At 45.2% G+C, this 15,740-nt stretch overlaps 2 protein-coding genes across 2 annotated transcripts in view; one reads left to right on the top strand and one right to left on the bottom strand.

Moving 5' to 3' along the window:
- The window catches only part of LOC143958917 (gamma-taxilin-like), a 90,169-nt gene extending 86,463 nt beyond the window's left edge, over nucleotides 1–3,706 (bottom strand). The window contains exon 1 of the mRNA XM_077467904.1: nucleotides 3,526–3,706. Coding sequence (XP_077324030.1) covers nucleotides 3,526–3,597 — 72 coding nt within the window. The 5' untranslated portion in view covers nucleotides 3,598–3,706. The remainder of the gene's footprint in view (nucleotides 1–3,525) is intronic.
- Nucleotides 3,707–4,150: 444 nt separating this feature from the next.
- Nucleotides 4,151–13,787, top strand: LOC143958918 (DNA-directed RNA polymerase II subunit RPB11-a). The gene is made up of 4 exons (XM_077467905.1): nucleotides 4,151–4,314; nucleotides 6,718–6,807; nucleotides 11,543–11,717; nucleotides 13,435–13,787. The coding sequence occupies exons 1-4, from the start codon at nucleotides 4,262–4,264 to the stop codon at nucleotides 13,468–13,470; spliced, it is 354 nt and encodes a 117-aa protein (XP_077324031.1). The 5' UTR covers nucleotides 4,151–4,261; the 3' UTR covers nucleotides 13,471–13,787.
- Nucleotides 13,788–15,740: the final 1,953 nt, after the last annotated feature.

The following is a 15,740-nucleotide window of genomic DNA, read 5'->3' as shown; positions in this document are numbered from 1 at the left end:
ACCGCCAGGGAGGTCAACTGCCTACAAACTAATATAAAACGACCCTGTGTACATGTACTGACAAGATAACAGAGCAGAGTTCAAGGGCAGTTGAAAAAAATGCCCCATTGCTCCTAAACATCTGTTTACCAGCAGCAGTGTACATGAGGCCATGCAGTATATGCTTTGAAAAGCAAAAAAATTAAAAAATAAAAAAATGCGTTCAGAACCGGCGTTTACAGGCATTTCAAGCACTAAACGCATCTAAACACAGTAACTCGCGCTTAGCCACGTTTCGGTTACAAGCGTTTTTCTATTTATGACTATTTGGAAAAAAACATTTTTTTTTTTAAACTAACGCAAATGCGGGATGTAAACACAGCAAATTTAAATGTTGGTTACTATCTGTCAAGTTAAAGAGGAGCTGCACCTAAAAAAAAAAAATTAAAAGCCAGCAGCTACTAATATTGCAGCTGCTGACTTTTAATAAAAATCACACTTACCTGTCCCAGGTTCCAGCGATGTCGGCAGCAGATGATGAGCGATCACTCGTCTCGCTGCTGCCACCGCCGCCATCCTCTGTCAGGGAATCGGGAAGTGAAGCATGACGGCTTCACTGCCCGGTTCCCTACTGCGCATGCGCGAGTCGCGCTGCGCGTCTCTTATGGTCCCCCACTGTGTCTCTGGGAACTGTGTTTCCCAGAACACAACGGGGGGGGGGGGGGGGGGGGGAGCATCTGCGGGGGTCTGCGGCGTTCTGGCCGGAAGTGGGTGCAGCTACCTGGATTATCCAGGTAACTGCACCCACCCTCCCCCCCTGAAAGGTGCCGATTGTGGCACCGGAGGGGGGGAGGGATCAGATTAGCGGAACTTCCCCTTTAGGGTGAAGAACCGCTTTAAATTGTTCAGGAAAGGTTGTACAAACGTCCCGTGTACATGAAGCCTAAGGGGTTTTGCAGAGATGTGCAACTTCCAGGACTTTTTGCGTCTACATTAGTCTTAGATATAATTGGATGTAAATGGACTTCTGTCAGTTCAAATTCCCCTGCATATAGACGACCGGACATTCTGAAAACCAACCCGTGGATTTTTTTTCCTACAGATGTTGGCTCAAACTTGTCTTGCATACACAGTCACACAAATGTCAGAAATTCCAAACGGCAAGAACGCGGTGACAAACAACACTTATGACGAGCCGCGAAAAAATTTAGTTTAATAGCCAGTGCAGCTCTTCTGCTCGATTCCAAACATGCGTGGAATTGTGTGTGTTGGAATTGTGTACACACAATTAGAATTTAAAATAAGTTTTGTTGTCGGAAAATTTGAGAACCAGCTCCCAAACATTTGTTGGTGGAAAATTTCGACAGCAAATGTCCGATGGAGCATACACACGGTCAGAATTTCCGACAACAAGCTCACATCCAACATTTGTTGTCAGAAATTCAGATCACGTGAACACGGCAATACACTCACAGGCTACTTTATAAGGTACACCTGTTCATTTGCTTGGTAACACAAATTGCTAATCAGCCAATCACATGGCAGCAACTCAGTGCATTTAGGCATCTAGACGTGAAGACAACTTGCTGAAGTTCAAACCGAGCATCAGAATGGGGAAGAAAGGGGATCTAAGTGACTTTATACATTGAATTGCTGTTGGCGTCAGACGGGCTGGTCTAAATATTTCAAAAACTGCTGATCTACTAGGATTTTCACATACAACCATCTCTAGGGTTTACAGAGAACGGTTCAAAAAAAAAAAGAAGAGAGAAAATATCCAGTGATCGGCAGTTGTGTGGAGGAAAATGCCTTGTTCATGTCAGAGGAGAATGGTCAGACTGTTTTTAGAGATGATAGAAAGGCAACAGTAACTCAAATAACCACTCCTTACAACCAAGGTATGCAGAATACCATCTCCACATGCATATCACATAAAACTTTGAAGCAGATGGGCTACAGCAGCAGAAGACCACACCAGAAGCCACTCCTGTCAGCTAGGAACAGAAAACTGAGGCTACAATTCACACAGGCTCACCAAAATTGGAAATCGTTGCCTGCTCTGATGAGTCTCCATTTCAGCTGTAACATTCAGTTGGTAGGGTCAGAATTTGCCATAAACAACATGAAAGCATGGATCCATCCTGCCTTGCATCAACGGTTCAAGCTGGCGATGGTGTAATGGTGTGGGGGATATTTTCTAGGCACACTTTGGGCCCCTTACTACCAATTGAGCATAGTTTCAAGTGGAGTTAGATGTTTTTGTGCTTTTCAAATGTCAGCAGCTACCAAAAAATAAAATTAAAAAAAAAGCTGTAGCTGCTGACTTAAACACACACTCACCTGTCCCACGATCCAGCGATGCGGCTGCCCTTAACCCACGGCTCTCTGTTTCATCTCTCTCCTGTGTCGGCATTGCTAGTGTGGGCACCTGGCGGTGACAGCTTGCAGCTTCACAGTCGGGTGCGCACTGCCTCCCCATTGGCCAGGCCAATCTCCTGGGACTTGTGACGTGTCTCAGAAGATTGCAGAGAGGGAGATGAGAACTTCCGCTTGGATCGCCTAGGCAGCCTGTGCGGAAGTGGGTGCAGGTACTTGTCAAAACTAGGTCCACATTTACTATGACAGGTCGCTGGGGGGGGGGGGGCACCGTCACATCACATTCAGCTACCCATCACATTTTGCTACCTGCTGGAATGCGCATGCGCGACGCCATATGCATTCCACCACTGTTGTAAGACAACTTTGCCACAGGGTCACTCGCCACACTTCAGGTACGGCCTCGCTTGGCATAATTATAATCTAACTAAGTCCACTCGGATGCTGGGGCTCAGGGGTGCGGCCAGAAAATTCTGCGCAAGTGCAGATCGCCAGTGTTGGAAGGCATATGGCGGCGTACAGCAGGTAGCCAAATGTGATGGGTCGCCATATGTGACGAAAACACCGCGGCTATTTCCAGCTTTGCACAGCCAGCAATTACCTGCAGTGACCGCTGCTGGGTGCACTTTGGGCGCCACCTGTCATAGTGAACTGGGCCCATGAAACGCACCAGGAATCTAAGATTCAACTGCTACCCTAAATCACTGTGTGACTTATACTTTCTCAAAATGATCGGTCAGCTAAGTTTTGTCTAAATTAGGTTTACCAATTAATGTAAAAAAAAAAAAAACGCATAAGCCCTGTGCAGACAATGTAGTGGAAGTGATGGGAGGTGGTGTAGAGCAAAGATCGCCCTGGCTGTATGTAGCAGTAGATGTCCCCCATGATTAGAGATCATAGCAGGCAGGGTTATGGCAGGGAGTCCCGGAAGAACCAATCAGAACTCGGTGTGGGGAAGGACTGGTAAAGTCGGGAAGGAATAGTAGTCAGTGATTAGCCAAGTTTCGCCGCGTCCCCTCCTGACTAGTAAACACGTTGCGGAGTACACAGTGACTTTGGCGGCCATACGGCCAAATGTGACAGGTGGTGTGTGAGCTCCCCTCCCTCGTGTACCCCCCGAGGGCACCGCACATATACAGCCAAGCAGTGTGCCCGGCTTCCTCTTATTACCTGCCCACAGCCGTCCAACTTCCCGGACTCCTGCGGATCCACAGCAGCCGCCGTTTCCACTTGAGACGACATAATATGACGCAGTGCTAGAAGTGCCGCGGTCTCAGCACCAGCGAAATCCCCTGCGCAGCGCTCAACCCTACAACCCCGCACGCCGCCGACCAATCAGGCGAAGGGCAACATTGCACAACGCTGCAGCCCATGGCCACGTGACAGGCAGCGGCGTATGGAAAGAGTGCATCTGCGGCCATCTTTGAGAAGGGAAACACGCGATGTTCATATTCGTAGGATATTTCTATACGTGTAAACAGATTATTAAACAGCCCTCGAGGTCCTTTTACGCATACTAAACACGGCGAAGGTAATTACCTCAAAGTACGTAGAAACATGTAATGACTACAAAGTCGTGAGGGGGTAATTTCAGAAGAAAACTATTCTCACACAAAACTTAAAACGGAGGCTGGAGACACGATTCTACACAAGATTTTCTAAGGTGAGCCTAAATAACTTCGACCGTTCCTAAAGAGGACCATTTCCTATTTGTCTTCTGGAAAATGGCCGCTAGGCAGAATGACAGTAGGAGTTACTGAAGACGGAAGGCGAGCGAGAGCGCGACATGAGATGAGGAAGTGAGGTAGGACGCACGGTGACGTATTCACGGCGACGTCATCACGTTTCACACAGAGCTGCTGAATAACGTGTACGAGAGGAGGAGAAGAAAAGCTTTTCTGACAAGATGAACGCGCCGCCGGCTTTTGAATCGTTCCTGTTGTTTGAGGGTGAAAAGAAGTGAGTGTGATGGCAATGACTGGAGAGACTTCACACTCAGGGAAACCACAGCTTACTGTATTCTCTATTATAATACACAGCCTCTCCAAGGCATTCATTCACCAAACACAGCAGCTCTGGCATCGGGTCTTATCTATACAGTTTTCAATCGGGGGGAATCTCCAAAATACTCCAGCTGTTGCGGAACTACACGTCCTATGAAGCATTGTAAAACTCTAACAAGCACAGACGCGACTAGGCATCATGGGAATTGTAGTTCCTGAACAACTAGTTTGGAGACCCCCTGTATGTATTCTTGTCCTGGTACTTTTATCTCTGCACACAGCATGGGGCTGGTTGGCAGGGTAGAAGACCTGATTTGTCTCTGCTGAAATCTAGTCCCGTACACACGGTCCGAATGTCGCAAAAGCATTTTACAGCTCAGTAGAAAAGAGCTGACTTCTGTCAAGGGATCATGACTGAAAAAGGTCTGCCAACTGCTCCTGATCAGCAATCTTAGCCAATGGCTGTGAGCGCTGACCAGAGTGTTCTGACGGGTAAGCCATCCCCTTGTCAGAACACAATAGAACAGCAGGGGAGATCACTGTACTAACATCGAATTGTTAGTACAGTGACTCCTCCCAAGCTCTTAGTCTTTTTTTTAGTGCAACCCACTGGGTTGAACCAAGGAAAAAAAAAAGTGTGTATTAGGCTTAACACGGGGCTTGACTCTCCTCCTGCCTGTGCTCTTTCTCACTCTGCTCACTTCTCCTAACAGCATGGCCCTTGTTGGCACATGAGTACCCTAGCCACGAGGGATCCACCAATACCATGCATTTGAGCGAGTATCGGTACTCACCCGGTTACTTCTGATACTTTGTGGTGCTGAGGACTGAACAGACTGGTGACATTGGCTGGGTAGCTCGCGGCCCCTTGCGTGGAGGTGGTATGTGCCGGTGGAACGCTTTGGCTTGCGAGTTCCGTGGTTGGCTCTGGTGGGGTGGACGGCGACTTCTGGCTAGGGGGCTCCTGGGGTTTCTCAGATCATTTGGCTCTCCCTCGTTGGTTGCCTACACAGCATTGTCTCCATAGTGGAGCACTTCCACCCACTTTCCCCCAGCCAGCGGTGACAAGCTGTGATTTCCAGGTGCGCCAGCCGCTTCCGGCTCCGTCCATCGACTTGGCATCCATTGGGCTTGTCTCTGGGGGCTGCAGGGCTGGGGGCGTCTGTTCACTTTGCCAGGCTTGGTGGGGCGCGGTGCCATCTCTCTGCAATGGGCTTGTGGTCTGTTTGCAACACACACACTTCTTTGCAGTGCGATTTGCGCCAACTTTTTTTGTTTTGGCACAAATTGCACTGCAAAGTATTGGTACTCACTGATAAAAAATAAAATTAACTGTGTTGGTGCAACCCTACTAGCCACTACTGATTGGCTTCTTGTGCCGCCTCTGCCTACCCCAGTCTGAGTTCTGCTCTACAGGGAATGGAACAGCTTGATACCAAATTCAGACACTTACAATCCTTTTATTTAACTACTTCAGCTCCCAGAGATTTCACCCCTTAATGACCAGGCCATTTTTATTTTTTTTGCTGTGTTACTTTAAAGGAGAAGTCCAGCCTGAGCTTTTTAATCTGGGCTTCTCCTATGGGTCACAGGAGTGCAATTCGTTTTGCACTCCTGTGACTTGTTTTCAGCGGAGATCGGTCTGAAGTTCTGCTTTCCACTGATGTCACTGTAATCAGTTGAGTCAGCGCGTCATCCCATGTCTGGATCCGCCAGGTGCCTTAATTGATTGCAGTCTCAGCAAGCCACTGAGACAGCCGCTCCACGCCCCTGCACAGCTCAGCGCTCCAGTGAGCGTGGAGGATCAGAGCGGAGGTGCCAAGCTGGCCTGACCGTAAACTGAATAGGTCCTTATGCCCAACATGGTGTCCAGGAGATGGGTGCTTATTATTTTAAAGAAGAAAAAAAAAAACTTTTATAAAGTCTCATAACCACAAAAAAAAAGTATAACAGGCTCTTAAAACTGTAACTGTTAATGCACATAAAGAATCATGGACAGTACTCAACTGTTTTGCTGGAAGTGCAATTAATTCAGCTACAATTGCCTTACATGGGTTCTAGACGTGACTGTTATGACTGAACCCTTTTTTTTTTTTTGTTTGTTTTGTGTTTTGTTTTTTGACAGAGATTTGCCACATCCTAATAGCACAGATGCTTGTTTGCCCTTTTATGTCTCCTGCACATTGCTGTTGTCAAGTGTGGCAGTCCAGCATATTTATGGCCCATTAGTTGTGTATGGGTGGGTGAAGGGGGCAGCAGCCAACAGTAAGCTCCTACAGGACCTAGAACTGTCAACCATTTGGCTTGGTGTGTTTGAATAGACCATATATATGTCTTTTTTTTTTTCTTCTCTTCATAGAATAACAATCACCAAGGACACAAAGGTACCCAATGCCTGCCTGTTCACTATAAACAAGGAAGATCATACCATTGGAAATATCATTAAATCGTAAGTCAATATATGTAGTAAGACCTGTTTCTCAAGATACTCTCACAGAAGCCCTGAATCACATTGGTATGTAGCTCTGCTCAGTGCAGTGAATACAAAGGCTTATCTTGATGTGTACCTAAAGCCTAAAACTATTTTCAGTCGTGGGTAATGTGTAGAAATGTTGTAACCCCTGTCAGGTTTTTATTGTCTTTGATACTGCTGGAGTGGTACACCCTACTTTTATCCTAGAGAGCTGGTGTTCACTAGAACAGACTCGGCATATAAAAAAAAAAAAATGTATAGTTGCCCTCGGGACAGGAGTACATTAACCACATGCCGACCAGCCACCGCAGTTGTACTGCAGTGGAATGGCATAGCTGGGTGAAGCGACGATGTGAAACGTCGCTTCGCCCTGTGGCCACTAGGGCGCTGCACGCGTACCCCCCACCCCCACTTGCTCCCCGAGCTGAAGCTGGTAGAATTATCCAGGGAAAAAAAATGCCCATTTTGTTGTGTAGTTACACATGTTTATAAGTGTATGCACATAAATGTATTATATTCGCCACTGGAATAAATGTATGCCTATACGCACCTGTATAAATTATGCCAGTAACCTGCTCTCTAAATGCACATTTGGGCCAATTTTTAATTAAAAATTCAAATGAAAAGCAGCGCTAAAAACTTAAAAGTGCAATGTACAAAGAACAAGTAATCCATAAATCATCCAAGTGATATAATCGCATACAAACTAGAGTAGATATCTCCAGTGAAACTAAGCAAAGTGCCTATCTAGGAACTATGCTGATAAATAAAATAAACCAAATATGCGCGTACATGGTAAAAAATTTCAGAAACATACAAAATTTATGTGATAATGTGAACAAAGTTCATTAGATAATAGGACCAGCAAATGTGTCCATAAAATACAAAAAAGGTGCAAATAAAGTTGATTGACAAGATTCACCCCCAGACACCACCATTTAGCATGTCTCTTACCAGATGGCTTGGACCAAAAATGATAATGGTCATTCAAACATGTGATAAACCAGCATCCGAGGCAGGCAGTGGCCACTCTGTATCATCTTCCTGATCAGACTGACTTATGAAGTGAAAATCTGGCAGCTCTGAACATGTAAACATAGAGAATTTTGGGTGGATAATTTTTTATTTTTATAGAGTAGAACTACAGGCAAAATGCATTTATTTTATTTATTTTTTATTTTTTCATTTAGGATAGAGTAATGGAAGGTTTTAACCCCTGTCAGATAATTTTTATTTTTTTGCTATGTGTCCCCTTGTGGAGATTTCTCTTCACTTCCTGTACTATAAGCCAAACAGGAAATGAGAAGAAATCCCTGCACATTAACCACTTGCTTACTGGGCACTTAAACCCCCCTCAGTCCCAGACCAATTTTCAGCTTTCAGCGCTGATGCACTTTGAGTGACAATTGCGCGGTCATACAACACTGTACCCAAATGAAATTTTTATCATTTTTTTCCCACAAATAGAGCTTTCTTTTGGTGGTATTTAGTTACAGCTCGGAGTTTTATTTTTTGCTAAACAAACAAAAAAAGATGCAAAAAAAAAAAAAATCATGTTTTAATAGTTTGTTATAAAATTTTGCAAACGGGTCATTTTTCTCCTTCATTGAAGTGCGCTGATTAGGCGGCACTGATAGGCTGCATTGGTGGGCACTGATGGGCTGCATTGGTGGGCACTGATGGGCTGCATTGGTGGGCACTGATGGGCTGCATTGGTGGGCACTGATGGGCTGCATTGGTGGGCACTGATGGGCTGCATTGGTGGGCACTGATGGGCTGCATTGGTGGGCACTGATGGGCTGCATTGGTGGGCACTGATGGGCTGCATTGGTGGGCACTGATAGGCTGCACTGGTGGGCACTGATAGGCATAGTTAAGGCGGCACTAATAGGCACAGATAAGGCGGCACCGATGGGCACAGATAAGGCGGCACTGATGGGCAAAGATGGGCACAGATAAGATGGCACGGATGGGTGGCACGGATAAGTGGCACGGATGGGTGGCACGGATGGGCACTGATAGGTACCACAGATAGATGGGACTGATGGGCACTGATAGGTGGCACTGATAGGTGGCTCTGATAGGTGGCACTGCTGGGCACTGATGGGCGGCACTGCTGGGCACTGATGGGCGGCACTGGGGTACAGCACCTTTGAGGCAGATTTTGGGTGGCACTGTGGGTGGCACTGCTGGGTGGCACTGTGGGCACTGCTGGGTGGCACTGTGGGCACTATGGGCACTGCTGGGTGGCACTGACAGGGGGGCACTTACTTTATTTCAGGATGGCACTGCGGGTGGCAGGTGGGCACTGGCAGGGGGCAGGTGTCCGCTTGAATTGTTGGCCGTGATCGGGACTGATGTCCCGAACACGGCCGCCGGCGATCGGCTTTTTTTTTTTCTCCTCGCGCTGTTAGCGCGAGGAGGAATACTAGCCGATTACCGGCTCCGTTTTATCACATGATCAGCTGTCATTGGCTGACAGCTGATCACGTGATAAGGGGTCGGGATCGACCCCTTACACGGATCGGTGATCAGGCGAGTCTCACGGACTCGCCGATCACAGAGCGCGCCGCGCGCGCCCCTCAGGGGGCGCGCAGGCCGCTCGTAACCGGGACGACGTCAATAGACGTAGTCCCGGCAATCTAGGTCCGCGCTAATGCCGTCATTCGGCAATAGCGCGGATCCCAAGTGGTTAAGAGAATTCTTTGGGGACCCCCAGATCACCAGAACTAGTGTTTCCCCTATTACTTTTCTGGGGACAACCCAAAAGTTGGCATTTTCTTTTACTTTCACTTTTAATGATAAACAGGACAAAAAGAGAGGGTGAATCTTCCTAACTGGGGCACAGACAGACACAAACGGACAGGTATTCAAATCCATCTCCACTCTATCCAAAACTAAAAAAAAAAAAGTGTTGCCTTCCACAGGTGTCAAACTGCAGCCCCTCCAGCTGTTGCAAAACTGACAGTTACAAGCATGACTCCCAAGGGCAGAGGCACGATGGGACTCGCCATATGCATGGAAACAGGGGAGACTTATGCCACGTACACGCGATCAGACTATCTGGCGGACAAACCGCTGGACTGTCCGAACGAGCGGACCTGCCCACGCACGGGACTTTTTCAGCAGACTAGGTCTGCCGTATAGTCCGCCGGACTATCCGCCGTAGTTTTGAAATGAACGGACTTGCCCACACACACACGGAAGAATGGACTTTTCCCGCCCAGAGAACAGTGCGCTCATTTTTGAGCGCGGCTCCAGGTAGCCGGGACCAGTGAAGGAAGCGTCGCTGGCCCAGCCACCTGGTATGGACTTAGAGGGGAATCCCTATGCCGCAAAAAACGGCGTGGGGGTCCCCCCCAAGTCCATATCAGACCCTTATCCGAGCACGCTACCCGGCCGGCCAGGAAAGGGGGTGGGGACGAGCGAGCCCCCCCCGCCCGAGCCGTACCAGGCCACCCCACCCCAAAGCACCTTGTCCCCATGTTGATGAGGACAAGGGCCTCTTCCCGACAACCCTGGCCGTTGGTTTCGGGGTCTGCGGGCAGGGGGCTTATCGGAATTCGGGGGCCCCCAGATACCAGCCCCCCACCCTATGTTAAAGAGTATGAGGTACAATGTACCCCTACCCATTCACCTGTGAAAAAAAATGTAAAAAAAAACAACACAACACACAAGGGTTAAAATAGTTTATTGCACAGCTCCGGGGGTCTTCTTCTGTCTTCGGGGGTCTTCTCGCCTGACTCCTCCACTATCTTCTGCTAGCTCTTTTACTAGCGGAGGAGCCCGGTTTTCTTCTTCGCTGCCCTCTTCTTCCGACTTCGGGAGTCTTGTCCCCCTCTTCGGTTCTTCTTGCCGGGCCACCGTGCCTTCTTCTAGCTCTTTTAGAAGCGGTGGCCTGGTCTTCTGTCGCCGCTGTCTTCTGGCTTTCTGTTCTTCTCTTCTCTCCTTGAGTTGTTGTCTCGTCGCTGTCTCCGGTCACAATGACAGGCACGCGGCGTGCGGCGACTTATATAGGGATATCGCCGGATGATGTCCCTGCCCATTATGATGTTACAGTCCCAGCATCGTCTAGCAGTTCTACACAAGGTTCTAGTGAGATATTGCATTACTTGGTTGCATTTGGGCTATAAAACTTATTAAGAATAAGTTAACCTTTTGTGAACACGTTACACCCATATTTAGGGTGTAACATGCTCTACATCCCCCTGTGGGGCTGACGGCTTGAAGTTATCAAAGTACTACCAGGGTCGTGATGAGTGATCTAAGTAGCTCATTGATCTTTGTGACATTCGGAATCGGAAACTGATTGCCCATATTGGAGGTACGGGGCAGATCGCTACACAGAGGAGCCTGACACTGCACCCACAATCTGCTACTCATGATTGCAATGCTTTACTGGCTCCAAAAAATATAAAGACAACATAATCATAATTGCACATTTTTTACCTGCAAAAATTGTGCATTTATTTTTTTCTTCTTTAAAAGGTTAACTTATCTCTTAAAGGGGAACCTAATGTATGCTTTGTTTCTCCATTAGCACAGTGAAAAGGTTTCCTGTATAGCAATTCAATTGTTCACAAATAAATTTTACCAGTGTTTTTAAATTTTTATTTTTATTTTTTGTTTGTTTTCTAAACCAAGTTCCCTCTACATAAATCTTTATGGTGTTGATATTTACTAAACTATACATTTATTTATTTTCTCACAGACAGCTGTTAAAAGATCCCCAGGTACTATTTGCAGGGTACAAGGTACCTCATCCCCTGGAACATAAAATTGTTATTCGAGTTCAAACCACACCTGAATACAGCCCTCAAGAGGCTTTTACCAATGCTATCACAGACTTGATAAGTGAACTGTCTCTTTTGGAGGAAAGATTTAGGGTAAGTGCATCATTTGCTGTGCTTTTGAATGTTTTTTGTATTTGAAAAGATACCCTTTTACCAAGCCATTACTGTCACTCGACCCCTTGTTTGTTAGATATGACCCCCGTTGCATTTTTCTTTCCACACCTCACGTCAGCATATTCCACTGCACCACAGAGAGATGAAGGAAATTTAATTTTGTGACATAAAATTTTAAAAAAATAAATAAAAGGTAAACAGTGTCTAGTGTAACACTGCAAGGCACTGCCCCTACCAGTGCAGCACAGTGAACACCAGATGCATGCTAAAACAACCCAGTTTAACATGTAGGCTGGAGTGAACATCCCCTTACTGCAGATCCTTTTTCGTTACCTGTCCTGACAGTGACAGATAAAAGGACTCCCTTGTCACTACACAAAGAACATGACTATAATCCCAAAGGTTGATGGGATATGTAGTTATACAGTGCCACATAGGACACTTTTCCCTGTGCTTGGCTGTAGCAAACATTTTGGATGGTACTAGTGACATCATCCTTATTTTACAATTTTTGTTTTGTTTGTTTACATCCAATTAGCTATTTTACAATTAAAGCAAAACAAAAAAAGTGTATGGACTGAGCTTGGGACCAGGGAGCATTGTAACGTAGATTTTGGAGCTCTGCTTTAAAGACTAAATGTGTGAATACACTGATCAGCCATAACTTTGACCACTGAGAAGTTAAGTGATTGATTATCTTGTTACAGTGGCATCCGAAAGTCAGTAGGGTACATTAGGCAGCAAGTAAACATGTGGTCTCTGACGATGTGTTTTTAAAGCATGAAAAATGGGCATGCTAGTTTGTTGTGTATGGGACTGCAGACCTGTCAGGGTGCCCATATTGACCTATATCCATAGCCAAAAGCATCTACAATGGGCACATGAGCCCCAGAGCTGGACCAGAGGCACAATGAAAGAAGCCTAGTATGAATGCCATTTTCTTTTTACATCATATAGGTAGACAGGTGCATGTGCATCATTTACCTGGGGGATGGAGGCAATGTTCTGCTGTTTAGAAACCTTGGGTTCTGCCATTCATGTGGATGTTGTTGTGCCATTAACCATCTATCCAAACATTCTTCCTGACCAAGTACACCCCTTCATGGATTTGGTATTCCCTGATGGCAGTGGCCTCTTCCACAGGACAGCTTGCCCTGCCACGCTGCAAAAATGGTTCGACTGGTTTAAGGAACACAACAATGAGTTGTTGACTTGGCCTCCAAATGGAAAACAAAACTGATCCACAGAGACTCCAACTTGCAACTTACAGGACTGGATTCACACCTATGCGTTTTTAGTGCTTTTTGCATTTTACAGATTTGTACTACAGCCCATTTAACATGGTTTCCTATAGTACACATTCTGTAGTGCAAATATGCAAAAAGCACTAAAAATGCAAAGATGTGAATCCAGCTTTAAAGGATCTTCAACTGATGGCTCTGTGCCAGATATCACAGTATACCTTCAGAGGCCTAGTGTTGTCCATGCCTCAATGGATCAGGGCTGTTTTGGAGACAAAAGGGGACCTACGCAATATTAGGTAGGTGGTCATAAAGTTATGGCTGATCGGTGTAGGTCCTTCCTGATACAGATAATCTAATGTAAAACATATGAATATGTGTCAATTATTTCCCTGATCAAGTAGTTTTTATTGGGATAATTTATGCATTTGATTTTATTTAAACTTCTTTTCCAGGTTGCCATTAAAGACAAACAAGAAGGAATTGAATGAGCGTAAACACTGAACCCTGCATTGGCTTCAAGTCCTCTGCTGTGATTTAAACATATCCCTTTTCTGCAGGGAATATATCTGAGTGACATATTTGTTTAATTTTTTTTTTTTTTTTTTTACAAATAAAATACTGTTTGCTTATTTGCAACATCATTTTTTTGTTTAAATATTTGGGAAGTATGCCCTTTAGTCCTAAAGCTGGACTGCACGTTATGGTAGATGCCTTTATTTGAACTTTTGGAGTCTGTGAGAAATACTTTGTCTTGTGGAAATAAATCTGGCTCAAAATGGCTGTAAGAGGCAGACCTTTCAACCAAGTTGTCTTTGTTTTTTTTTTCTTTTGTGTGTGTTGGAAATTGGATGTCAGTGGGCTGCCTTAATGTAATACACTTTTTAATATGGCACAATGTACAGAGGGTGAATTGTAACAAGGGAACACACAATAGTGGTAAAAGCCAGTGGTGACCATCCAAAACTGACTTGCCACTTCAGGGTTGACTTAACAATAAAGCATTTTGCTTTTGGCTAGTGGCATATGATTATACAATGTGGACTCGATTAGATGAACTTTCTGAAATGAATGCACCTGACCCTTGCCACACTTCAGTACATAAATCCATGAGCTGTGTTGCAGTGCAAAAAAAATGCATGTTGAGAATCTATAGGAAATTAATATGTCCATGCAACATGTCTCAAGGTGCACAGTGTGAATGAGCCCTCAAACATCCAGTTATTAGCGTATTCACTTACACACCAGTCGTTTCTCTTGTTGGAAGGATTATTTGCCTACAGTAAACTATGAAACCTTCACAAAGACAGTGGGTTTAAATGTTTTTACTGTTCCCATATGGCAATCATCAACATTTCAGCACTCTTAATTGGACATTAAAACCCTGTACAAATATAATAAAGCCTCAATTTATTTTTATTTATTTTTCTCTGTTCTACCTCCTATGAGTCATATTACTGTCTCATGTTGCGAAATGATTCCTAAGTCTAGATATGAGGTTTAACTTGCCCCTTACCACCTACTGTAGCTGATCCAACAGCAGCTAGAAGGGAGATGGCTATTTGAAAATGACCGCTTATCTTGGCTCTGAGACTTTCTACAGACAAATAATGGCATGTCTCCAAATCCTTTCTGATGTGTTTTGGCACACACGTGTGTGTTATTATAAAATAATTATATATATATTTTACACAATCTCAATGCAAAGGTGTAAATGGGCAATAAAGCTAATTTGTGGGCAAGAAAAATAATTAGTATCTTTTGCCAAAAAAGCCTTCATCCCATGCTCCTTGTATTTTTTTCTTGTCCGATGCACACTGCATGCCCAGAATAGAGCCAGGTGCCAGGGATAATGCAGCGCCTGTATGCATGCATAGGAGTTGTATTGTCAGTGGCCATACAATGGTCAAAGAGGACTGTTGCAGGACTTGGGAGAGGGTAGTTGATGGGGTGGTGGATGGAGACTGAACCTGTCACAGTTGGAGGGAGACATCAGGACAGATCATACCGATATGTTGTAGTAATGTGCATTTTACCACACCAGGCATGCATGTTGCAAGTATCAGTTCACAAGAGTACTTCTCATTTTAAATGGCAGCACACTTGCACTGCTGGGGCCCATAGTATGCAACGGCATGCTTTGTGTTCCTGAAAAAGGGTAAGGTGATGATTTTTTATTTTTTTTGGTCATTAGGTGCATTGGTTGCCAGTTCAAATGGGATAAGCTGCTTAGTGCATGCTTATGATGTGTGTGCATCATGGCACCACAAATGTGATGCTGGCAAGAGACCTATGTGTGCCATAAGATACAAGGAAGGGCAATGCTCGCTCCTCCTCACTTCCACCTCTATAAGGTTACATTCATATGACCAAATAGCACAGGTAGCTTTCGTTCAGAGGCAGCAAAACGCCACCTCTGGCTGAAGCTACACTCTGTGCTATGACTGCATAAAAAACAGGCTGAGCCCCCCCCCATATCTCCTAAACCTGCTGCTCAAATTCGGGCATGCTCCAAAACTTCCAAAGAACCTCAGAGAGTCATCTTCTCTAAACTCATTCAAATCAAATCTAGAACATTTTTTCTTTAGACAAACTTTCACTTAATTGTCCCTTTGTCCTTTGTTTTATACTGTGTATTTCTTGTGCTTTCTTTGTAAAGAAGGTACCGTTAAAGGCGCTATATAAAATAAGATTTTTTTATTATTATTATTATACAGGATGTATATAGAGCCAATAGTTTGTGCAGCACTTTACAACATGA

The sequence above is a fragment of the Lithobates pipiens genome, unplaced genomic scaffold (genome assembly GCF_037356315.1).
Source record: "Lithobates pipiens isolate NorthernLeopardFrog02 unplaced genomic scaffold, aLitPip1_a1.2 Scaffold_64, whole genome shotgun sequence".
Classification (NCBI taxonomy): domain Eukaryota; kingdom Metazoa; phylum Chordata; class Amphibia; order Anura; family Ranidae; genus Lithobates; species Lithobates pipiens.
This window is presented reverse-complemented; position numbering and strand designations above follow the sequence as displayed.

Bases quoted from the DNA above. Each gene is read 5' to 3' on its own strand.
- LOC143958918 (XM_077467905.1), top strand. From the start codon at position 4,262: ATGAACGCGCCGCCGGCTTTTGAATCGTTCCTGTTGTTTGAGGGTGAA. The intron at 6,808-11,542 runs GTAAGTCAATAT...ATTTTCTCACAG, and splicing joins ATTGGAAATATCATTAAATC to ACAGCTGTTAAAAGATCCCC. The intron at 11,718-13,434 runs GTAAGTGCATCA...CTTCTTTTCCAG, and splicing joins TTTTGGAGGAAAGATTTAGG to GTTGCCATTAAAGACAAACA.